Genomic DNA, 26,657 nt, shown 5'->3' with positions numbered 1-26,657 from the left:
AGTTCCCTGTGAGGGCCCAGTTGTGGAGATCGATATTATTTTCATCCATTTTCTTTTTTGGGGAATGCAGATAAACTGGAAAGTTCTGAAGAGTAGGCTGCAACATGGAAACCCATTTCTGGAATGCCCATGCTCAGCCTGCCCTCACCCAGGCCCTAGCCTGGCGGCTCCTGTCCAGCCAGGAGTCTCTACTTCATTCAGGGTCGTTATGATGAGGCCACAAATTGTCAGGCTGCTGCATATGAAAGAATAGCAGGGGCCAGGTGCAGTGGCTCACGCCTGTAATCTCAAAACTTGAGCACAGTAGTTCGAGACCAGCCTGGCCAACATGGCGAAACCTATCTCTTCTAAAAATACAAAATTAGCCGGCATGGTGATGAGCGCCTGTAATCCTAGCTACTTGGGACACACCTGTAGTCTCAGCTACTCGGGAGGCTGAGGCAGGAGACTCACTTGAACCCAGGAGGCGGAGGCTGCAGTGAGCCAGAGATCGCACCATTGCACTCCAGCCTGGGTGGCACAGTGAGACCCTGCCTCGAAAAACAAAACAAAAAACAAAGCGTCTTTGAGGTCAGAGTGCCTCATAGTGGGGTCCCACTTCCTCAGTAGGGATTCTGACTCAGAAGTGTTGATTGTTCCAGGCTAGCTCCTTGGTGAGGAGGTGGAAGTGATCCCCATCCTCCCTGAGGCGGAATGCCTCGGAATCTCTGCTAAGTAGGAGACTGTGCCCCAGCTGGCCCAGGGCAGTCCTGGCTTATGCCTGTTGTCCTGTGATTTTTAATAGGCCCCTCTTTCACACTTGGAAGTGTCCTGATTTGAATGATAAATAATATGGGCATTCTAACTAGAAGTGAATTTTGCTTTTTGTTATCATTTAAACGTTTTTCTAATTTCTCAAACCTGCAATAGTTTTTCAACCTGAATTGTGACTCTTGAGTGACAGCAGTTATTAGAGGTGCTCTGAGTCTAATCTCATTTAGGGTTTTACCTCTTACAGGATAAATAGGGCCCAGCAAAATGTGAAAGAAATAATTGTATGATACTCTCTTCTTGAGTTTTTTTTAATATATAGGTCAGGCGTCCCCAAACTACAGCCCGCGGGCCGCATGCGGCCCCCTGCCGCACTTCAGGAAGGGGCACCTCTTTCATTGGTGGTCGGTGAGCAGAGCACAGTATGTGGCGGCCCTCCAACGGTCTGAGGGACAGTGAACTGGCCCCCTGTGTAAAAAGTTTGGGGACGCCTGATACAGGGTCTAGCTCAATTGCTCAGGCTGCAGTGCAGTGTGATCATAGCTCACTGCAGCCTCAACCTTCCAGGTGCAAGTGATCCTTCTGCCTCAGCCTCCTGATTAGCTAGGACCAAAAGCACATGCCCCCATGCCTGGCTAATTTTTAAACTTTTTTTGTAGGGAGAGGGTCTCACTGCGTTGCCCAGACTGGTTTCAAACTCCTGGCCTCAAGTTATCCTCCCACCTGGGCCTCTTAAAGTGCTGAGATTATAGACATGAGCCACCACACCCAGCCTGATACTTCTTTCTTTAAAAAAAAAAAAAAAGACACAGTTTTCTTATGCAATTTATAATTCTAATTGTTTCAATAATAAAACAATATTTTAATAATTTTTTAAACTTTGGTATGACAAGATTTACAAGTGAAAATTTGCCAATTTAAGTTCTTTTAGAAAAATTAAGGAAGCCTGTATTTGTTTTTATCTCAAAAGTTGTGTATCTGTTGTTTAGTAGTTAATGTTTATTCTTTGTCATTTTGATGGTTCAGGAAAATAATCAAATAATGATTTTACAGTGTATTCACAGAGATGTAAAACCTGAAAATATTCTAATAACCAAGCAAGGAATAATCAAGATTTGTGACTTTGGGTTTGCACGAATTCTGAGTAAGTAGCAACATTTTTTACTAATATTTAATTCAGATGATAACAACATAACATGGTTTAAATTCTTGCTTTGGATATTGAATGTACTCCAAATGTTGTATTGTTGTTATTCAAAAAGGAAAATCTCACTTTAGCCTATTTGCACTTCAACTCTGCTCCATTTGGCTGATTTATTGTATGTCACCTTTCTGTGCTTTGCCCCATAGGAGAGGAAAAGAACTCTAAGAGCATTTCTGCTCTTCATGCACTTATAATCTACAGTAAAAGAAATAGAATAATACAAGATGATTAGCAATAAAGTACTAAAGTGAAGGTGCAGATGGTTCCCTGGAGGGAGATATTAATGTGGGCGAGAGTGGTTGAAAAAACTTCATGGAACTGGTGAGACCAGAAAGAGTAAACTGAAAATTAAAGAGACAGGATTCAGAGACAGTGCTAAGAAAAAGGAAATCATTCCAGGCAAGGAGGAACTGAAGGGAAAGGGGGATAAATACTTGTTTCTTCCTCAGTCTAGAACTTTACAGCAGGCAAATATATGTATTAGCAACATACACCTTGCAGTCTGGGTGTGGACATAATCGGTATTCTGATGGGGCCCAAACACGAGTGACTTGGCAATACATTTGGAAGGGCTGAGCAAAACCAAAAACTGATCAAGGCTCTCTGAGGTTGCTGTGCTTTGTGGTATAAGATAATAGGATCCTAGTGATATTAGGATCCTGTGCCATGGGGCTGAAAAGAGAAATAGACAAACACTGGAAGACTCTCCAGCTGTGAACGCTGCACATAGTACCAAGGTGCATCAGTGCCATGAAATGCTAGGCTGTCATTAGCAGGAATGATTGCAGTTTCAGTGACATCAGCAAATGTTTAAGACACAGTAAGGGAAAAAGGAGAGTGAAAACATATGGACACAGTATGATCACAGCTGTATAGGAAATACATTTAAAAATACTGAAATATATGTGACCCTCAATTTAGGAAATTAAGTGAATAATAGTCATCCAGGCTGGATGCGGTGGCTCACGCCTGTAATCCCAGCATTTTTGGAGGCGAAGGCGGGCGGATCACAAGGTCAGGAGATCGAGACCATCCTGGCTAACACGGTGAAACCCTATCTCCACTAAACCCTATCTCTACTAAAACCCTATCTCTACAAAAAATTAGCCAGGTGTGGTGGCACGTGCTTGTAGTCCCAGCTACTGGGGAGGCTGAGGCAGGAGACTGACTTGAACCGGGAGGTGGAAATTGCAGTGAAATGAGATCATGCCACTGCACTCCAGCCTGGTGACAAAGTGAGACTCCATCTCAAAAAAAAAAAAAAAAAAAAATGGCCAGGCGCGGTGGCTCACGCCTATAATTCCAGCACTTTGGGAGGCTGAGGCGGGTGGATCACGAGGTCAAGAGATCGAGACCATCCTGGTCAACATGGTGAAACCCCGTCTCTACTAAAAATACAAAAAATTAGCTGGGCATGGTGGCACGTGCCTGTAATCCCAGCTACTCAGAGGCTGAGGCAGGAGAATTGCCTGAACCCGGGAGGCAGAGGTTGCGGTGAGCCGAGATCGCGCCATTGCACTCCAGCCTGGGTAACAAGAGCGAAACTCTGTCTCAAAAAAATAAATAAATAAACATCCAATGTATGGTATAGATGCGGTGTCACAGATTTGGGGATTTTTCCTGGAAATCCATTATTCTCAGCTTAGTTGCTATTGGTGTATAGCAGGGCCACTTATTTGTGTACATTAATTTTGTTATCCTGAAATTTTGCTGAATTTATTTATTTACCAGTTCCAGGAGCTTTTTGAATGAGTCTTTAGGGTCTTCTAGGCATACGATCACATCATCAGCAAACAGCAAATGTTTGACTTCATCTTTACCAGTTTGGATGCCATTTATTTCTTTCTGTTGTCTAATTGCTCTGGCTAGGACTTCCAATACTATGTTGAATAGTAGTGGTGAAAGTAGGCATCCTTGTCTTCTTGCAGTTCTCGGAGGAAATGCCTTCAACTCTTCCCCATTCAGTATCATGTTGACTGTGAGTTTGTCATAGATGGCTTTTATTACCTTAAGGTATGCTCCTTCTTTGATTTTTCCTGAGGGTTTTAATCACAAAGCGATGCTGAATTTTGTCAAATGCCTTTTCTGCATCTACTGAGATGACCTTGTGATTTTTTAAAAAATTCTATTTATGTAGTATATCACATTTATTGACTTGCAGATGTTAAACCATCCCTGCATCCCTGGTATGAAACCCATTTGATCATGGTGGATTATCTTTTGGATATGCTGTTGGATTTGGTTAGCTAGTATTTTGTTGAGGATTTTTGCATCTATGTTCATCAGGGATATTGTTCTGTAGTTTTGTTCTTTTTTTGTTACGTCCTTTCCTGGTTTTGGTATTAGGGTGATACTGGCTTCATAGAATGATTTAGGGAGGATTCCCTCTTTCTCTGTCTTTTGAAATAGTGTCAATATTATTGGTACCAATTTTTCTTTGAATGTCTGATAAAATTTAGATGTGAATCTCTCTGGTCTTGAACTTTTTTCACTGGTAACTTTTTAATTATCATTTCAATCTTACTGCTTGTTATTGGTCTGTTCAGAGGTTCTATTTCTTCCTGGTTTAATCTAGGAGGGTTGTATATTTCCAGGAATTTTTCTATGTCCTCTAGGTTTTCTAGTTTATGCACATAAAGGTGTTCATAGAAGCCTGAGTGACCTTTTGTATGTCGGTGGTTTCAGTTGTAATATCTCCTGGTTTGTTTCTAATTGAGCTTATTTGGATCTTCTCTCTTCTTTTCTTGGTTAATCTTGCTAATGGCCTATCAATTTCATTTATCTTTTCAAAGAATGGGATTTTTGTATCATTTATCTTTTGTGTTTTTTGTTTGTTTCAGTTTCATTTACTTCTGCTCTGATCTCGGTTTTCTTCTGCTGGGTTTGGGTTTGGTTTGTTCTCATTTCTCTAGCTCCTTGAGGTGTGACCTTAGATTGTCCATTTGTGCTCTTTCAGATTTTTTGATGTAGGCATTTAATGCAATGAGCTTTCCTCTTAGCATTGCCTTTGTTGTATCCCAGAGGTTTTGATAGGTTGTGTCACTATTATTATTCAGTTCAAAGAATTTTTAAATTTCCATCTTGATTTCACTGTTGACCCAACAATCATTTAGGAGCAGATTATTTAATTTCCATGTATTTGCATGGGTTTGAGGATTCCTTTTGGAGTTGATTTTCAATTCTATTCCATTGTGGTCTGAGAGAGTTCTTGCTATAATTTCAATTTTCTTATTTTTTTTTTTTGTTTTATGGCTTATTATAGGGTCTGTCATGGTGAATGTTCCATGTGCTGATGAATACCCTGAGTTTTTTTTCATTGTGTTGTTGTTTTATAGGTCCTGTGAGATTAATGCTTTAAGGAGATTCTATTTCGGTGTACTTCAAATATTTGTTTCAAGATATAGAGCTCCTTTTAGCAGTTTCTGTAGTGCTGTCTTGGTAGTGGTGAATTCTCTCAGCATTTGATTGTCTGAAAAAGACTGTATCTTTTCTTCATTTATGAAGCTTAGTTTTGCTGATCATTGTTTTGCTTAAGGAGGCTGAAGATAGGACCTGAGTCCCTTCTGGCTTGTAGGGTTTCTACTGAGAAATCTGCTGTTAATCTGGTGGATTTTCCTTTATAGTACCTGATGCTTTTGTCTCATAGCTCTTAATATTCTTTCCTTTGTCTTGACTTTAGATAACCTGATGCTTGTTGCCTAGGTGATGATCTTTTTGTGATGAATTTCCCAAGTGTCTTTTGAGCTTCTTGTATTTGGATATCTAGAGCTCTAGTGAGGCCAGGGAAGTTTTCCTCATTTATTCCCTCAAATATCTTTTCCAAACTTTTAGGTTTCTTTTTTTCCTTGGGAACACCAATTATTCGTAGGTTTGGTCATTAAACATAATCTTAATTTTTTTTTTTTTTTTTTTTTTGAGACGGAGTTTCGCTCTTGTTACCCAGGCTGCAGTGCAATGGCGCAATCTCGGCTCACCGCAACCTCCGCCTCCTGGGTTCAGGCAATTCTCCTGCCTCAGCCTCCTGAGTAACTGGGATTACAGGCACGCGCCACCATGCCCAGCTAATTTTTTGTATTTTTAGTATAGACGGGGTTTCACCACGTTGACCAGGATGGTCTCGATCTCTCAACCTCGTGATCCACCCGCCTTGGCCTCCCAAAGTGCTGGGATTACAAGCTTGAGCCACCACGCCCAGCCATAATCTTAAACTTCTTGGAGCCTTTGTTCATTTTTGTTAATTCTTTTTTTTCTTTGTCTTTGTCAGATTGGGTTAATTTGAAAGCCTGTCTTCAAGCTCTGAAGTTCTTTCTTGTACTTGTACAGTTCTATTAATGAGACTTTCCAGTGCATTTTGCATTTCTCTAAGTGTGTCCTTGATTTCCAGAAGTTGTGATTTTTTTTTTAATTTATGCTATTTCACTGGAGATTTTTCCACTTGAATCCTGTATCATTTTTTTTGTTTTGTTTTGCTTATTTTGGTTGGACTTTATCTTTCTTCTGAATCTAGCCACCCAGAGAAGCTACCAGGCTCTAGGCTGGTACTAGGAAGTATCTGCAAAAAGTTCTGTGATGTGATCCATTGTCAGGTCTTTCAGCCATGGATACCAGCACCTGCTCTGGTAGAGGTAGCAGGGGAGTGAAGTGGACTCCGTGAGAGTCCTTAGTTGTATTTTTGTTACGTGCATGGTTTTATGTTGATTGACCTCCAGCCAGGAGGTGGTGCTCTCAAGAGAACATCAGCTGAAGTAGTATAGGGTGGATCAGGCAGTGGGTGGGGCCATAGAGCTCCCAGGAGAATATAACCTTTGTCTTGGGAGATCCTTGACTGTCCCACAGAGCCTGCAGCAGTAATCCACCTTCTTCAAAGGGTCTGTGGATTCTCTTGGCTTTCCTGGTAAATATTTCTTTAAAGAAGATATACAAGGCTGGGTGCAGTGGCTCATATCTGTAATCGCAGCTATTCAAGGGTCTGAAGCATGAGAATCACTTGAACTCAGGAGGTGGAGGTTGCAATGAGTGAGCCAAGATCGCACCACTACACTCCAGCCCGGGTAACAGAGTGAGACCCTGTCTCAAAAAAAATTCAGAATTAAAAAACAAAAAAAAAAGGCCGGGCATGGTGGCTCAAGCCTGTAATCCCAGCACTTTGGGAGGTTGAGGTGGGCGGATCACGAGGTCAAGAAATCAAGACCATCCTGGCCAACATGGTGAAACCCCGTCTCTACTAAAAATAAAAAAAATTAGCTGGGCGTGGTGGCGTGCGCCTGTAGTCCCAGCTACTCAGGAGGCTGAGGCGGAAGAATTGCTTGAACCCAGGAGGCGGAGGTTGCAGTGAGCCGAGATTGTGCCACTGCACTGCAGCCTGGCGCCTGGCGACAGAGTGAGACTCTGTCTCAAAAAAATAAATAAATAACATAAAATAAAAAATAAAAATAAAAACAAAAAAGATACACAAATAGCCAATAAGCACATGAAAAGATGCTTAAGGTAATCATTATTAGGGAAATGCAAATCAAAACCACAATGAGCTACCACTTCACACCCATTAGGATGACTATTATTTAAAAAAAACACACAGAACAAAATAACAAGTGTTGGTAAGGATATGAAGAAATTGGAGCCCTCAGGCATTGCCAGTGGGAATGTAAAATGATGCAGCTGCTGTGGAAAGCAGTATGGCAGTTCTTCAAAAAATTAAACATAGAATCACTGTATGATCCAGCAATTCCACTTCTAGGTACACGCCCAAAAGAATTGACAGGAGGGACTTGAAGGTATTTGCATGCCAATGCTTATAGTAGGATTATTCACAATGACAAAAGGTGGAAACAACCCTAACGTCCATCAAGGATGAGTAGATAAACCAAATGTGGTACATACATATAATGAAATCTTACTCAATGTTAAAAAGAAATGAAATTCTGGTATCTGCTACGACATGGATACACCTTGAAAACATTAAGCTAAGTGAAATCAGACATACAGAAAAGGACAAATATCATATGATTCTATTTACATGATCTACCTAAAATAGTCAAATTCATGGAGACGGAAAAAAGAATAGGGCTGGGGGAAGGGAGAATGGAAAGTTCTTGTTTAAAGGATGAAGAGTTTCCGGCTGGGCTGATGGAAGAAATTCTGGAGGTACCTGGTGGTGATGGTCACACAACACTGAATGTACTTTATGCCACTGAATTGTACAATTTTAAATGGTTAAATGGTAAATTTTATAAAATGTATATTTTACCACAAAACAAATTTAAGCTCCTCCTATATATAGATGTATAGATATATACAGAAAGATAAAATTTTTATTTATTTATTTATTTATTTATTTTTTGAGACGGAGTTTCGCTCTTGTTACCCAGGCTGGAGTGCAATGGCGCGATCTCGGCTCACCGCAACCTCCGCCTCCTGGGTTCAGGCAATTCTCCTGCCTCAGCCTCCTGAGTAGCTGGGATTACAGGCACGCGCCACCATGCCCAGCTATTTTTTTTGTATTTTTAGTAGAGACGGGGTTTCACCATGTTGACCAGGATGGTCTCGATCTTTCGACCTCGTGATCCACCCGCCTCAGCCTCCCAAAGTGCTGGGATTACAGGCTTGAGCCACCGCGCCCGGCCTAAAAATTTTAAAGTAAATAACCAAAGGAGACAATATTTCAAAATTGGTAATAGGTTGATAGATAAGAGCCTATATAAATTGGTTTTTAAAAAAAACACAAAAGCACTGAGTAGAAAAATTAGCAAGATATTGACAGTTCACAAATGAAAGAAAAGGCTAAAAACATGAAATAATCTTTCTCTTCACTGATATCAAATAAATGCACCTTAAAATACTACTCTTCACCAATGAATCTGGCAGAGTATTTTCCTTTTTTTGAGACAGAGTCTTGCTCTGTCACCCAGGCTGGAGTGCAGTGGTGCAATCTTACCTCGTTGCACCTCCACCTCCAGGGCTCAAGCAATCCTCCCACCTCAGCCTCCCAAGTAGCTGGGACTACAGAAATGCACCACCACACGAGGCTAAATTTTGTAGTTTTGGTAGAGACAGGGTTTCACCATGGGGCCCAGGCTCATCTTGAACTTCTGGCCTCAAGTGATCCTCGCATCTCAGCCTCCCAAAGTGCTGGGATTACAGGCATGAGCCACCATGCTGGGCCAGATTTTTCAAGTAATAACTACTCAGAGCTCACAAGGTTGTTTTTAGCGGGAACACAGTTTTGAACAAATCTTTGAGAAAGCATTAAGTACCCTTTGCATCTTTAATTCCACTTTTAGGAATCTCTCATAAGCCAAGATACTACCACCCCCCCCCCCCCCCGCAAATAATACAACATAATGTTTATTGTAGAGGCATTTATTACTGAGAAAAAATTCAGAGGAACACAGTCATTCAGAAATAAGGAAATGGCTAAAGAATTTATCTGACGTAATACTGTAAAAATATATTTTTAAAGGACTTTAATGACATGAGAAATGTTTCAGCTTACAACATGGGGCTAAGTAAAAAAGAACATGTAGCTGCATGTAGACTGGTCCCAATTCTATTCCAAAAGCTTGACTTGATTTCTGTCTGAGTGGTAGGTCATATTTTATTTTCTTCTTTATGCTTTTTTTGTATTTTCCAAGTTTTCTACAAAGAACATGAATTTCTTTAATAATTTTATAAATGATGTTTATACCTCTCAATCTAGTAATTCTACTCATAGAAAATCATTCTAAAGGAATAATAATTTTTAGAGAGATGAGGTTTCATTTACCATGTTGCCCAGGCTGGTCTGGAATACCTGGAATTAAGTGATCCACCCCCTTCAGCCTCTCAAAGTGCTGGGATTACAAGTGTGAGCCACCAAGCTCAGCTTCTTTTGTTTGTTTGTTTGTTTGTTTGTTTGTTTGTTTGTTTCAAGAGATGGAGTCTCACTCTGTAGCCTAGGCTGGAGGACAGTGGTATGATCATAGCTCACTGCAGCATACTCTCCTGGGCTCAAGCTATCCTCCTGCCTCAGCCTCCCATGTAGCTGGGACCATAGGAACATGCTACCATGCCTGGCTGATTTTTTTCACTTTTTGTAGAGACAAGATTTTACCGTGTTGCCCAGGCTGGTCTCAAACTCCTGAGCTCACTCAATCTGCCTGCCTTGGCTTCCCAAAGTGCTGAGATTATAGACATGAGCTACTGTGCCTGGCCTTGAGATAATTCTAAATACAGAAAAAGCTTTGTGCAGGGATTATTGAAAAATAATCTGGTGTTATTTATAGTGACAAAATATTGGAAAATTTGGGGAAGGTAAAGTAAATCCTGGCATATGCACTTGGTAAGCTACACAGCCGTTAAACTCAAGTTTAGGAAGAGTTTATAATAACATAATAAATGCATAGAATTAAATGAAAAAATCAGGACACAAAATTTTAAGTATGATCAAAAGTACATGTACCAGCCTGAGCAACATAGTGAGACCTCCATCTGTACCAAAAAAAAAAAATTTTTTTTTAATTAGCCAGGCATGGCTGCATGCCCCTATAGTCCCAGCTACTCAGGAGACTGAGGCAGGAGGATCGCATGAACCCAGGAGTTCAAAGCTACAGTGAGTTATGATCGTGCCACTGCATTTTAGCCTGGCGAACAGAATAACCCTGCCTTCAAAAAATGGTACTCCAAACTATGCTGAAAGTAAGAAAAAGACTCAAACAAAATATAGCAGAAGATTAACACAAGGTACCTTTTGGTGGTAAAACTTTGGTTTATTTACCTTCTGTTTATTATATATTTTTTCACATTCTCTGCAGTGAGCATATATGACTTTTAAGTAGAAAAATGTTTTAAACAAGCAAAACAGCTGACTTAGCCTGTGAATAGTGAAAATTGTTAGTAGTTGTTATTTTCTTTCTTATTCTCCATTTTCCAAATTTCCTACATGGCATTTATTGATTTTTATCATTTAAAAGTTTATATAATTTTATAAAAACGCAATGAGCAAGTAAAGATGATTTCCTCTTCCCACTCCTATGAGGACTGTTCTTTGACTGGAGCTCCAGCCACTATTTTCTAAGCTGCCTTTTGTGGCAGTCTTTGGGGCTACCCGATGCATTTACCAAGGAGAATTGCTCATTACCTCATCTCTGCAAGCCGGGCTGCTTTCCAATTGTTCCTTCTCTGTAATGCATTTGTAGTGCTTCTGATCTTTCAGAGTCAGGTGATGATTCTGGGATTAGCTTCCACCCACTTGGAGGCAGGTGCCTTGGGTCCAGGCAGTGCACACCTGTGGCATAGGGCAGGGCTGGGCAGTGAAGGTGCGCCCAACTCTCTGTCATCTACCTATCCCATACCACACGTGACCCATCCGTAGTACAAGCTGTCAAATTGAGGTCTTTGTCACAATGGGTTCTAAATAACACACTTGGATAGAAAAATTAATTTACGCAATCGTCTAGTGCTGCATTCGTTTCCCGGGGCTGCCATGATACATTACCACAATTTGAGTGGCTGAAAACAACAGAAATCTATTCTTTCCCAGTTCTGGAGGCCAGACGTCTGCCATCGAGGTTTCAGCAGGGCCACATTTCCTCTGAAGGCTCTAGGACTTGACTTCCATGACTCTCTCCCAGCTTCTTTGTGTGTGTGTATGTGAGTCAGAGTCTCTGTTGCCCTGGCTAGAGTGCAGTGACACTATCACGGCTCACTGCAACTTCTAAGGGTTCAAGTGATTCTCCTGCCTCAGCCTTCCAATAGCTGGGATTACAAGCTGGCACCACCATGCCTGGCTAATTTTTGTATTTTTAGTAGAGGCAGGGTTCTGCCATGTTGCCCAGGCTGGTCTTGAACTCCTGACCTCAAGTGATCTGCCCACCTCGGCCTCCCAAAGTGCTGGGATTACAGGCATGAGCCACCATGCCCGGCCTCTATCCCAGTTTCTGGTGGATGTGGGAAAACTTGGCATTCTTGTGCTGGCAGCGCATCATTCCAATCTCTGCCTCCAGCATCACATGGCATTCTCTGTGGGTGTCTCTGTGTCCCTGTAAGGGTCCAATCACTGGATTTGGAGTCTACCCTAATCTAGTATGGCCTCATCTTAACTAATTAATTACATCTGCAAAAATCCTATTTACAAATAAGACCACATTCACAGGTACCAAGAATTAGGACTTCAACCTATCTAGGGGGACACAATTCAACACACAACAACCACCATGCTGATAATAAAGTGGAAAGCAACAATATGGTTTAGACTTAAAGTTACACTCCAGAAAGTCTCATTCCCTGATCCCTACCACACCACCCACTGCACCAGTTTGGAGTAATAATAGCTGTTTACTGGCTAGGCGCGGTAGCTCACGCCTGTAATCCCAGCACTTTGGGAGGCTGAGGAGGGCGGATCACGAGGTCAAGAGATCGAGACCATCCTGGCCAACATGGTGAAATCCCATCTCTACTAAAAATGCAAAAAAAATTAGCTGGACATGGTGGCATGTGCCTGTAGTCCCAGCTACTCGGGAGGCTGAGGCAGGAGAATTGCTTGAACCCAGGAGGTGGAGGTTGCAGTGAGCCAAGATTGTACCACTGCACTCCAGCCTGGCAGCTGGTGATGGAGCAAGACTCTGTCTCAAAAATAAAAAAAAAATAGTTGTTTACCTAAAGTGCTCTTGAATGCCAAATTTACTATCTCAATGCACACTAACTGTTTCCTCAATTAGTGCCTCATGCATTAACTGTTAAGAGTATCATGGCCTTTGATGGTTATTGAAGCTCTCCTGAATGCCTGATGTGTTCTTGGGAGTAGTTCGTTCACATGTTGGGAGAATTGGCTCACCTGATCTGATTGATGCATTTGCAGTTCCAGGAGATGCCTACACCGATTATGTAGCTACAAGATGGTACCGAGCTCCTGAACTTCTTGTGGGAGATACTCAGTATGGTTCTTCAGTCGATATATGGGCTACTGGTTGCGTTTTTGCAGAGCTCCTGACAGGTCAGCCACTGTGGCCTGGAAAATCAGATGTGGACCAACTTTATCTGATAATCAGAACACTAGGTATGAATTGCATTTTATGGCAACAGAGTTGCTGAATTGTTATAGCATTCATATGTTATTGTAATTTAAAACAAACAAACAAACAAAAACAAGAGTTGTATTGCTTCTCCAAAGTGCCACTCAGGATGATTGTTCTGTGGTCTGGGTTTTAGCCAAAGCCCAATGCTTTTCTAAATATCTAGAACCATAACTCATCTCAGGGAGTTCTCAAATGCCCTTCCAAGAAAAGTCAATTAGCCATGGAATAAACTATACATTTACTTTACGTATCAGACTAAGATAGGGATAAGGATATGAGTCAGCTGCCTAGAGCTCAATCTAAGATATTTGATCAAATGCAATTTCTGTCCACTGTGAAAGAGGTTTCCCCACTTTACTCCAGAGCAGGAATCAGCAAATTGTTTCTATAAAAAGCCAGATGGTAAATATTTCAGGTTATGCAGGCTGAACAGTCTCTGTTGCACTTCCCCAACTCTGCTACTGTAGTGCAAAAGCAGCCATACACAGCATGTCCACAAATGAGCATGGCTGTGTTCCAACAGAACTTTATTTATGGACACTGAAACTTTAATTTCTTATTGTTTTCATATGCAACAAAATATCAGAAAATCTTTTTTGACTTTTAAAAATTTGCTTAGAGGCCGGGCGCGGTGGCTCAAGCCTGTAATCCCAGCACTTTGGGAGGCCGAGGCGGGTGGATCACAAGGTCAAAAGATCGAGACCATCCTGGTCAACGTGGTGAAACCCCGTCTCTACTAAAAATACAAAAAATTAGCTGGGCATAGTGGTGCTTGCCTGTAATCCCAGCTACTCAGGAGGCTGAGGCAGGAGAATTGCCTGAACCCAGAAGGCAGAGGTTGCAGTGAGCCGAGATCGCGCCATTGCACTCCAGCCTGGGTAACAAGAGCGAAACTCCGTCTCAAAAAAAAAAAAAAAAAAAAAAATCTGCTTAGGCTGGGCATGGTAGCTTACGCCTGTAATCCTAGCACTTTGGGAGGCCAAGGCAGGTGGATTACCTGAGATCGGGAGTTCGAGACCAGCCTGACCAACACGGAGAAACCCCATCTCTACTAAAAATACAAAAAATTAGCCAGACATAGTGACTCATGCCAGTAATCCCAGCAGCTCAGGAGTCTAAGGCAGGAGAATCGCTTGAACCCGGGAGGCAGAGGTTGCAGAGAGCTGAGATCACACCACTGCACTCCAGCCTGGGCAACAGGAGTGAAACTCTGTCTCAAAAAAAAAAAAAATCTGCATAAAAATGTAAAACCAATTCTGAGATTACAAACTGTATAGAAACAGGGATTAGGCCAGATTTGGCAGGTCATAGTTTGGCAGACCTCTGCCCTAGAACTTAAGAGTCTGATTTTACTTCCTGATTAGGAGTGGCTGCTGGAGTTTAGAATAACGTTAACACATCTTCTTTGTAAAGTACATAATAATTTACAAATTACTTTCATATGCATCATCTTTTTCAGTCTTAAGAAAAACCTGTTAAGGAAGTTACAACATTTTTAATTGTGCCTGTGTTATAAATGAGGAAACAGAGGCTTAGGGAGCTTCTGTGATTGGCCTGACGTCATATAGCCAGTTAAGTGCAGAATAGGAATATGGGACTCAAAGGGTTTCTTTTGTGAGCTTTCGTTATGTGTGAGCATAACCCAAAAAGTGAGCCAAAGCTTCATGCCAACAGCATGGATGCAAAGAAAGTGATGCCTCTACACACAAGATAAGCATTTGTTAATTACCTCCCATAGGCTCTCCTGGCAGCATGGCTGCTGGACAGTTCCCTGTTCAGTTCCAACACATTCTGGAGAATTCTGCAGTATGAAAAATGTGGGGTAACGCCGGGCACGGTGGCTCACGCTTGTAATCCCAGCACTTTGGGAGGCTGAGGCGGGTGGATCACAAGGTCAGGAGATCGAGACCATCCTGGTCAACATGGTGAAACTCCGTCTCTACTAAAATACAAAAATTAGCCGGGCCTGGTGGCGCGTGCCTGTAATCCCAGCTACTCAGGAGGCTGAGGCAGGAGAATTGCTTGAACCTGGGAGCCGGAAGTTGCAGTGAGCAGAAATCGCGCCATTGCACTCCAGCCTGGGTAACAAGAGCGAAACTCAGTCTCAAAAAAAAAAAAAGAAAAATGTGGGGTAGAGTACCACTACAGGCCATACTTTGTCTGATTGATTCCCTAAAAAGATTCTGCAAATTTACATTACAGACCTGAGTTTAAATCCTGGGTCTGTCAGTTACTGTGTGATGTTGGACAAGTTATTAAATTTCTCTGAGCCTCATTTTTGTCATCGGTACAATGGGGATTTAAAACAGCAACGACTCCAGCCTGGGCAACATAGGCAGACCCCATACCTCCAAAAAAATTTTTAAAATTAGCTGGATGTGGTAGCACATGCCTGTAGCCCCAGCTACTTGGGAGGCTGAGGTGGAAGGATGACTTGAGCCTGGGAGATCGAGGCTGAAATGAGCCATGATTGTGCCACTGCACTCCAGCCTTGGCAACAGAGAGATACCCTATCTCAAAAAAATAAAATAAAATAAAATAACAACTATAGTTGGGAGATTATGAGATAAAGTCTCATAAAATCTAATTTATGAGATTAAATGAGATAATGTGTGCAAAGACCATAGTACCATTATCTCACCTTGTCTTTTGATGGAGGCTGAATGGTGACCAAACCACATATGACAAAGAGACTGGTTTGGGAGAACTGGCCTTACCTGAGAAGACATGCATCTGCAGGATCCCCTTCCTCCCATATCTGGAGGGAACAATCAGACACAATATTTCTTTCACACCCGCACTTCAGGCATTAACCTACCCCCACCCTTTTTTTTTTTTTTTTTTTTTTTTTTGAGATGGAGTCTTGCTCTGTCACCCAGGCTGGAGTGCAGTGGCATGATCTCAGCTCACAGCAACCTCTGCCTCCCAGGTTCAAGAAATTCTCCTGCCTCGGCCTCCTGAGTAGCTGGGATTAGGCACGTACCACTTCTCCTGGCTAATTTTTGTATTTTCAGTAGACATGGGGTTTCGCCACGTTGACAAGGCTCATCTTGAACTCCTGACATCAAGTGATCTGCCCGCCTTGGCCTCCCAAAGTACTGGGATTACCACGCTTGAGCCACCACACCTGGCCCTCAGGAATTAACCATTTAAACACTTGGTTATTCTTTGCCAAATTTATGATAAATTATGTGGTTTACATTTTACAGGAAAATTAATCCCAAGACATCAATCAATCTTTAAAAGTAACCAGTTTTTCCATGGCATCAGCATACCTGAACCAGAAGACATGGTAAACTGCTCTATTTTGAATATTTTATTACTTGTGTTGCAGCTTTCTTACAAAGTTAGTTGTTTCTTATTTATTTTGAGATGATGTCTCACTCTGTCACCAAGGCTGGAGTGCAGTGTCAAGATCATGGCTCACTGCAGCCTCAACCTCTGAGGCTCAAGTGGTCCTCCCACCTCAGCTTCCCCAAGTGCTGGAATTACTCATATGAGCCACCATGCCCGGCCTGTTTCTTTTTTAATATTTGTTTTGGCTTGTTTTCCTTGTGACATACTGACACAGTGGATTAGTCTATTTTCATACTGCTGTAAAGAACTTCCCTAAAACTGGGTAATTTATAAAGGAAAGAGGTTTAATTGACTCCCAGTTCTGCATGGCTTGGGAGGCCTCAGGAAATTTACAATCATGGAGGAAGTGGAAGCAGGCACCTTCTCCACAAGGCAGCAGGAGAGAGAGGTGAGGGCACAAGGGAAAACTGCCACTTTTAAAACCATCAGATCTTGTGAGAACTCCCTTACAATCACTCACAAGAACAGCATGGAGGAACCCCCCTCATGATCCAATCACTCCCTCCCTGGACACATGGGGATTGTAATTTGAGATGAGATTTGGGTGGGGACACAGAGCCAAACTATATCACACATATTGAAGAAACTATATAAAAACTACATTACAATGAGCCAGGAAAAATGCTTTCAATGTTTAATTGTCTTATCTATTCAAAAATTAATGCTAAATTTAAAGTGAAGGTATATTTAGTATTTCAGATACTACATAGTTTTGATCCATTGGTCAAAGCCTTAGGATAATTTTCACTTAAATTATTACATTCTCATAAAGAGTACTTAGCCGGGCGCGGTGGCCGAAGCCTGTAATCCCAGCACTTTGGGAGTCCAAGGCGGGTGGATCACGAGGTCAAGAAATCGAGACCATCCTGGTCAACATGGTGAAACCCCATCTCTATTAAAAATACAAAAAGTTAGCTGGGCATGGTGGTGCGTGCCTGTAATCCCAGCTACTCAGGAGGCTGAGACAGGAGAATTGCCTGAACCCAGGAGGCGGAGGTTGCAGTGAGCTAAGATCGCGCCATTGCACTCCAGCCTGGGTAACAAGAGCGAAACTCCTTCTCAAAAAAAAAAAAAAAAAGTACTTATAGTAGTCTTCTTTATTTTATTTATTTTTTTAATTTACTTATTTATTTATTTTTAGAGCAGGAGTGGACATTTATTTAAAAGGCTTTAGATATTTTTTTTTTAACAGATAGAGTCTCACTCTGTTGCCCAGGTTGGAGTGCTGGAGTGCAGTGGCATGATCTCAGCTCACTGTAACCTCTGCCTCCTGGGTTCAAGCAATTCACCTGCCTCAGCCTCCCACACAGCCGGGATTACAGGTGTGTACCACCACACCCAGCTATTTTTTGTATTTTTAGTAGAGACAGGGTTTCACCATGTTGGCCAGGCTGGTCTCGAACTGCTGACCTCAAATGATCTACCTGCCTTGGCCTCTCAAAGTGCTGGGATTACAGGTGTGAGCCACTGCACCTGGCCAGTCTTATTTTTTTTTTTTTTAAGAAAAAATGCATTTAAATTTTTTTCAGCTTGTAAAACAAAGCTAAAATCAATCAAAAGCTTTTTTCTCAACATATATTTTCACATGGAAGGTTATTTAACAAAATGATCCCCATTGTACTCATTAAACACCAAATCACAGGGATCATCTCTCTACTCTTGCAATGGTTTTTGCCTTTATTTGAAAACATATCAATGACCACTTGACTCTCTCTCTTACTCTCTGTAGACACTGACTTCCTGTGTGTGTAACCTAAGTTCAGGCTATGCTCTTTAAAGCTCCATTTCATCCAGAATCTGCCTATACAAGAAAAAAACTATCAGGAAAATCACGTGTCTGCACTCCAGCTGTGCTGGAGTCAGAGCCATGTGGTGCTGCGGAAAAGTCTGAGAAGGCAGATCGTGATCTATGACAGGTGTGAACTGTCTAAATAACTTGAAATCCAAATAGTTCCAACCATCTCTAGATACCCTGTTCATTTTAAATCAATTACTTCATATAATATCTTGATTTATATGCTGGTTTCCTTTTTTATTGTATTTGTTAAAACCTTTAACAAATGTAATACAAGGTTCAAGGTTGAACTGCAAGGTTAAATGTTACAAAGGAATATTTATGTAACATGTGTTAAAGAATAAACTACAACAAACTTAAGTGTCTGCTGCCCAGTTAAAGAAGTAGATTCCCACCGTTATCTTTCAAGCATCTCCATCCCTTTCTTTCCTCATCATTCTGAATGTTGTGTTTTTTGTTCTTTTGATTTCTGTAGTGCTCTTATGCATGTAGTCCAGTGTATTTTCATGAATACTCAAAAACATCCTTAGAAGTAGATCAGGCACAGATATTATAGTACTGTTGTAGGATTTCAGATGGGCGCGTTCGGGACCCACATTTACCCAGCATCAGCTGCAAGACGTTGTGAAATTAAGAAAATAACTTCAGTTTTATGTATTTCAGATCTTTACACTATAATTCACAATTATATAAAAGCATGATTTTTAAAAAAATCTGAAATGAATTATTCAACCTACTAGAGAGTCTTTCTTTAAAGTTTTGTCATTACTAATATACTCAAAATATTGGTTAGGTGAGGTGGTTCACCCCTATAATCCCAGCACTTTGGGAGACTGAGGCAAGAGAATCACTTGAGGCCCAGAAGTTTGAGACCAGCTCATGTAACTTAGCAAGACCCCATCTCTACAAAAAATTAAAAAATTAGCTGGGTGTGATGACACCCACCTGTAGTCCTAGCTACTCAGGAGGCTGACGTGGAAAATCTCTTGAGCCCAGGTGTTCAAGGTTAGCATAAGCTATTATCATGCCACTGTACTTCACCCTAAGGGATAGAGGGAAACCCTGCCTCTAAATACACACACACACACACACAAAACTTTGTTGTTATGTAATATTGAATGTTTTAACTTTGTTTTCTAGGAAACTCTTGAGGAAAAGTTTTCAGATGTTCATACTGTGGCTCTGAACTTCATGAAGGTACTTAAGAATCAATTCTAACTCTTATTACCTACAAATTGTAATGACTGAAGCTGGTAATTTGGAAAGGGGTGGACAGTGGGTTAAATGATGTCAACATAGGATGTAGTCATTAAAAATGATAAAGAAATCATTCCAGTTAAAGGAATATCAGTGGTTTAAGCAGTGATTGTTCTAACATATCCATTAACATTAGTAGACGAGACAAAATCAGAGCCATGCAGATACCAGACCTAACTCCTCTACTAGGCCCAGGAGAGATGGTCAAAAGGACAGATTCAAATAAACAGCAGAAGAAATTTACCTATGACTAGTCTGTCTTTTTTTTTTTTTTTTGAGACGGAGTTTCGCTCTTGTTACCCAGGCTGGAGTGCAATGGCACGATCTCGGCTCACCGCAACCTCCGCCTCCTGGGTTCAGGCAATTCTCCTGCCTCAGCCTCCTGAGTAGCTGGGATTACAGGCACACGCCACCATGCCCAGCTAATTTTTTTTGTATTTTTAGTAGAGACGGGGTTTCACCATGTTGACCAGGTTGGTCTCGATCTCTCGACCTTGTGATCCACCCGCCTTGGCCTCCCAAAGTGCTGGGATTACAGGCTTGAGCCACCATGCCCGGCGACTAGTCTGTCTTTCATGCTTGACCAAATGGGGCCGCACCAGAAGGTGTGTGACCCTGCCATCTATTGGGCATATTGAAAGCCCATTGGACAATGAGTATGAGGATACTGGAGGGGCATCTGTCTTTAATAATCAATTAAGTTCTGTCTACAGCAGTATCTTCCAAATGTAGCTACTCATAAGAATGGCCGGGGAGCTTTTGAAAAATATGGATTCCAATATCTAGCCTCATATTCAGAAGGAGAATTTTCATGAGTGGGACCTTGGCATGTGTATCTTTAAACATGCCCTTACATGATTATGATAAACTGCTCAGTTTGAGACTCATCTGATCTAGATGGTGGGGCCATTTGGATGACGTATAGTCAACTTTGTAGACCAGCCTTTGTGCAAGTGCTTGTCACTGTCATCTTGCTAACCAGAGTGCTGAATTGCTTCCCTGAGTCCTCAGGGACTTCAACGTGGGTCCTCCTGAGAGTCAGAACCCAGTACCCCTGTTCTCTCAGCCTCCCCATACCATTGCTTCGCCAGACCTCAGCTGCCATCTGCCCTATCTTACTGCCCAAACCTGCCTTCACCCAGCACTCAGCAGGTCCTATCTAGAAGTCCAATTCCCTGACCTTGTTCTTGACAAGTTGTTCTAACCCACCAGCAATTTAGCAAAACCTCCAAGAGAAGAGAGAGGCATTATGCGCTGCAAGCCCAACCAATTCTCAGATGGAAGCCAGAACCTGTGGTTCCCTGGAAAGCAACTCTGGGGTATGAAAACTGCAAGATGTACGACAAGTTCCCTGTCCTCACCTCCAAAGATGAAGAGCCCTTGTTGGCTGCCTAAGGTTTTAGATGAAGCTAGGTTTGTTACTCAACTATTTTATTTAGACCCATAAGTATCAACCTAAGACTCAAGAATCCTCTAAGTGCATCAAGGACTGTGCTGTTTCATGAGCCACACCCTATCTTGTGGAATCCTGCCCCATGTTAGATGAAAGAAGACTTTAATTCTTTGCAGTTGAGACATCTTTAACAGCAAATAAGTAACTGGCTACCATAACTGGTGTTCATCGCATGGGACGGAATCATAACCTACTCAGGTGAATGGCGTATTGGCCAATGGCAGAGCCAAGGAGAGTGGTGGCATGCAGTGGTCAATCTATGGCAGGTCTTTTGTGTGCTCTTCATAAGGTTTAAAATGAGACCATGAGCACAGTCTTTTTTATTTATTACTCATTTATTTCTATAGTCATGATTATCCTGCCACCGTATCAGCTTAATCTGGCCATCAAGAAGAAGACTACAGACTATTGGAAATTTTATTAGAGCATTTTCTGTGAAATTTGAAGTTTGGATTTAAAAAAAGAATCCTGACTTGGACTTTATAGTTCTGATTTCTCATCTCCTATCTTCAAGACATCTTCTGGTTAGGTGTTCTACAGAGAACACCTCTAATAATTCATCAGCTTCTTGATATACAGAAAGTTATTAATCCAGGCAAGCAAGGACTCAGAAGCCTCAGTTCTACTCAGCTCATCTCAGTGCTCCAGAATTAATCAAGCAGTACACTGTTCCAGCTCAGACTCCATGGAGAGCTCAGCATTAGCAGCATCTTCTAAGAATCTAAAAATGTTCTTTAAAATGAAAATTCATAGGTATTTAGTGATGGACTAGATTTCACTAGTTTTGAAAGCTCATATAAAAACATGAATGAGGCTGGGCATGGTGGCTCATGCCTATAATCTTAGCACTTTGGGAGTCTAAGGCGGGAGAATCGCTCAAGCCCAGGTGTTTGAGATCAGTCTGGACAAAAAAGTCAGACCCTGTCTCTATAAAACATAAAAAATAAATAAAAATTATCCAGACATGGTGGCACTTGCCTGTATTCCCAGCTACTTGGGAGGCTAAGGCAGGAGGATTGCTTTGAGCCCAGGAGTTGAAGGCTGCAGTGAGCCATGATTGTGCCACTGCACTGCAGCCTGGGCGACAGTGAAACCTCATCTCTGAAAAAAAGTAAACATTAATAAATTCAAGATATATTTGAAAGGAAAACCAAAAGGACTTAATTTTAACTGCTAACTGGAGAATAAAGTAGAAGAGTTGGCAAGGGTACAGTACCTGTATTGGTTTCTCAGGTCTTGGCAGGTCTGGGCTTTCTCTGAAAACTCTTGGCGAGAGTCTTTCCTTGCCAATTCCAGCTTCTGGTAGCCCCAGGCATTCCTTGACTTGTGGTAATGTAACTCCACTTTCCGCCTCTATCATAGCATGGCATTCTCTCTGTGTGTCTGTCTAACCATCTTCCCTTTTCATATAAGGAAACCATCTGTAATTGGATTAGGGGGTCTACCCTGCGCCATTATGACCTTATCTTCACTAATTACATCTGCAAAGACCTTATTTCCATACAAGGGAACATTTTGAGGTACTGGGAGTTAGAACTTCAATATATATGTTTTTGCGGTAACACAACTCAACCCTTAACCTTGAGACAGACGTTAAGTTAGCAGTTGCACCCGCAGGTCTGGAGTTAGTTCATAGGGGAGGTCTGGAATGGAATTGTAGATGTGGACATGTCTGGTTAACTTTGATAATTGAAGCCATAGGTAGCCAAGAGATCACCTAGAAGAGATGAGAAAAAAAAGGGGTGGCTAGGATTTGGCCTTGAGGAATGTATGTAACCATAGAGGAGAAGAAGGTAAACTAGCAAAGGCCAGTTTGAAAAGGAGTAGCCAGGAGGGAAGAGGAAGGAAAGTGAGAGATTAGAGAAGCCAAAGAGAAAGTTTTAAGAAGGAGGGCTTGCTCAGAAGTGTCTAATACTCTTGAGACAAGAGACAATTCAAAATACATAATGGGCTGAAGGATATGGAAGTAGAGGCCAGAAGTATTAATAACAAGAGGCCGGGTACAGTGGCTCATGCCTGTAATCCCAGCACTTTGGGAGGCCTGGGTGGGTGAATCACAAAGTCAGGAGTCCAACACCACCCTGGCCAAGATGGTGAAACCCCATCTCTACTAAAAACTGTAATGCCTGTAATCCCAGCTACTGTGGAGGCTGAGGTAGAAAATTGCTTGAACTCAGGGGGCAGAGGTTGCAGTGAGCCGAGATTGCACCATTGCACTATAACCTGGGCAACAGAGCGAGACTCTGTCTCAAAGGAAAAAAAAAAAAAAGCCACTTTAATGGAACAATGGAAGCAAAAGCCAGAATGGAGAGAGAAAGAAATAGAGACGATCACAGTTTGTATTCAAAATAGTTTTTCTGGCTGGGTGCAGTGGCTCACGCCTGCAATCCCAGCACTGGGAGGCCGAGGCAGGAACATCACTTGAGATAAGGACTTCGAGAACAGCCTGGCCAACATGGTGAAACCCATCTCTACTGAAAATACAAAAATATACTCGGCATGGTTGCACACGCCTGTAATTCCAGCTATTTGGAGGCTGAGGCATGAGAATCACTCAAACCCGGGAAGTGAAGTTTTCAGTGAGCCAAGGTTATGCCACTGCACTCCAGCCTGGGTTACAGAACAAGACTTTATCACAAAATAAATAAATAAATAAATAAAGTTTTTCTGTCCTGGTGATAGCCCTGACAGTATTAGAGTTTAAGGAGACTGCTTTTCCAGCAGCAGCTGGAGTTGATGTATGGCCTGGGTCATTAATTAGGGGTCATCAGCTTGGAGCAGGCAGGATTGTTTTCTTGAAGAACAGGACTAATCAGATCCCTCGCCAAGGGCCAGGTGATACTACTTAGGGGCAGGCAGCCTGGGGATCTCAGAGAACTGAGGTCAGTTGGGGTCAGGGAGGAACAGACACTACAGGGTAGTCCCAGCTGGGGCAGCCTCAGGCAACGCAATTGTCTGGGCTTGAGAATGCCTCAAATGTTTGTGATGGTGGTGACCCTTATTTCTCTCTTATGGATAGAAGGGAAGAATTGTCAGGTCGTCTGTGCCTGGGTGTTGTAAAGCTGCTGTTTTTAAAAATGAAAAGGGAGAGATGGGGTCTCGCTCTGTTGCCCAGACTGCTCTAAACCTCTGGCCTCCCAAAGTGCTGGGATTACAGGCATGAACCACCAGGTCTGGCTTAAAGCTGCTGTTTATGGATCATAATCTGTCTTTATTGACGGGCAAAGTCCTACTCTCTGGCTGGAGTATCAGTGTTTCTCAGAGAAAACCTCTGTATTAGGAGCCCCACTGAGCCCTCCGCTGTCATACTCCTCCCCAGTCTTAGAAGCAGACCTAGAGGCTTTTAATGGTCTCAAATATAGAAGGGTCATAATGTCACCGTTTCTGTTTTGCCTGAAGTTTTTTTTTTTTTAACACAGAGTCATGCTCTGTCACCCAGACTAGAGTGCAGTGGCACGATCTCGGCTCACTGCCACCCTGACGTCCCAGGTTCAAGCGATTCTCCTGCCTCAGCCTCCTGAGTAGCTGGGATTACAGGCACCTGCCACCGCACCCAGCTAATTTTTGTATTTTTAGTAGAGACAGGGTTTCACCATCTTGGCCCGGCTGGTCTCAAATACCTGACCTCGTGATCCACCCACCTTGGCTTCCCAACGTGCTGGGATTACGGGTGTGAGCCACCACGCCCTGCCTACCTGTAGTCATTCTTAAATGAGTATGTAGTCCCTTTCTCCTTGTTTTAGGTTCATTCTCAGTGACTGAGGTTCTCACTTCCTCAGCCATCTCCTTAACCCAGAGGTTCTCAAACCTGAGCATATGGGCATCAGAATCACCCAGAGGGCTTGTTAGACACAAACTGCCGGGCCCCACCTCCACTGCTTCAATTCCACCGGGCAGGTGGGGTGTAGGACCCAAGAATTTGCATTTCTAGCAAGTTCCTGCAAGGCTGATGTTTTTAATCCAGGGACTACACTCTGCAGACTGCTACAAATGATTTGCTTTCCATAGTGATTTTTAAACCCCATTGGTGGGAACACCAGATCTACAGGTGGCCTCTTTTGGAGAGACATTGTCCATTCATTCTGCCCTCAAAAGACTTGGAAGTGGCAAAAGAAGAGCAATCCTAGCTATTAGAAAGCTCCAACTACTTGATAATATGCAAACTTGAAGATTTTCTAAGCTAATATTTATCCTAACAAGTTATTATTCAGTTTGTGGGCGCTGTAACAAAATAAGCCCCTCCCTTAATATCTTCTTTGCTATTCTCTTCCTCCAAAGGGGTGTCTGAAGATGAATCCAGATGACAGATTAACCTGTTCCCAACTCCTAGAGAGCTCCTACTTCGAATCTTTTCACGAGGACCAAATGAAAAGAAAAGCGCGTAATGAGGGAAGAAACCGAAGACGCCAGCAGGTACTTCCACTCAAAAGTTAAAGTGCTAAAAAAAATAATTCCTTTTTTGTTTTCGTTTGTCTACCTTTCAAACTGAGACAAGGTGGACAGCAAGACCTTTCCTTTGTACTGGTGTAGTTATATTTGTCTAGCTTAACAAATATTGGTAATTGATGTAATAAAACCATACAACAATGAAAATATCAAGATGATTGCAAAATCTTATTCCAAACACACTTAAATCGAATCGTTACACAACTCTTTGGCTGCTCTGATTGGATATACCACCCATGAGATCGTATACTCATAACAGCTACATACAATGAAACACTGTTTATAACAGGACTGAGTTTTGCCAGCAATACAAAGGAATCCAAGTACCTTTCTGTAGCCTCCAGATGTGCAATAAAGGTAACCTGACTTCCATCGTTTCACCCACAGCAGGCACGTTAGTCTGCCTTTCCTAGGCTTTTTCTCAAAATCAAGCTCTGCCAGGCACAAACGAATAAAACCCAGACATCTGGGAACCAAATTCTATCCAGTGGGCCAATATTGGGAACAGTATGGTGACTGTTACGACAAACATTAATTCTGCAGTTTATCAGGTGACTGTCCTTCACTTGCTTTCAGAAAACTTTGAAGTTAAAACATAAACTCCACGGAAATGGGTTTCTTTTGGTTCAGGGCTTTTCCTCACCTGGTAAACCCAACACCTAAAACAATATCTGACATATAGAAGGTACTTAATATTGTTCAAATAAATAAGTAGATGAAAATTGCCTAATAATAAACCAAGTTGGTAATTTTCAATTTATCAGAGGCTAGCAATTTTCACATTTTGCGTTTGCTTAATCTTTCATCTTCAATCTAATTTTCAGTCATTTGTCTTCTCATTAGTATGTTTTCCATAAAGGAAGAAAGTATTGTTTTTTTCCAACCTCTTAAGAGTTAAAATAGAAGTTTGTTTGCAGAGAAAAATCAAACTCACCAAGAAGATGAAATGTTAAATCATTGCTGTGTATCCAAAATCTCTAGATATCCATATTTTGATGACATGAGCCATTTTATCTTTTACCGTTAAGGGTTTGCATATCAAGCCCAGTGCAGCTTATACTTAAATAACAAAAATAATAATAATAATTTAAATAAAGATTGCTGAGGCAACAATTTGAAAGAGTGCAAATTGTGTGTAAAAGGACATTGTCCTGTTAAAAACATCTCAGCCAGGAGCGGTGGCTCACGCCTATAATCCCAGCACTTTGGGAGGCCAAGGTGGGTGAATTAATTTAGGTCAGGAGTTCTAGACCAGCTTGGTCAACATGGCCAAACCCTGTCTCTTCTAAAAATACAAAAATTAGCCGGGTGTGATGGTAAGTGCCTGTAACCCAGCTACTTGGG

General features: G+C 41.9%; 1 protein-coding gene across 3 annotated transcripts in view; it reads left to right on the top strand.

Annotated features, from left to right (window-relative positions):
* CDKL4 (cyclin dependent kinase like 4) overlaps positions 1–26,657 on the top strand; it is a 92,145-nt gene that overhangs the window by 41,201 nt on the left and 24,287 nt on the right. For all 3 annotated transcript variants that reach the window (XM_039480323.2, XM_003926789.4, XM_074396153.1), the window contains exons 5-9: positions 1,804–1,894; positions 12,789–12,986; positions 16,215–16,297; positions 19,298–19,354; positions 25,146–25,280. In XM_039480323.2, the coding sequence (XP_039336257.2) occupies positions 1,804–1,894; positions 12,789–12,986; positions 16,215–16,297; positions 19,298–19,354; positions 25,146–25,280 (564 nt within the window). The remainder of the gene's footprint in view (positions 1–1,803; positions 1,895–12,788; positions 12,987–16,214; positions 16,298–19,297; positions 19,355–25,145; positions 25,281–26,657) is intronic.

This window comes from Saimiri boliviensis, chromosome 1 (genome assembly GCF_048565385.1).
Source record: "Saimiri boliviensis isolate mSaiBol1 chromosome 1, mSaiBol1.pri, whole genome shotgun sequence".
NCBI lineage: Eukaryota > Metazoa > Chordata > Mammalia > Primates > Cebidae > Saimiri > Saimiri boliviensis.
Note: the sequence above shows the minus strand (reverse complement) of the source record. Positions and strands in the feature narration are given on the sequence as shown.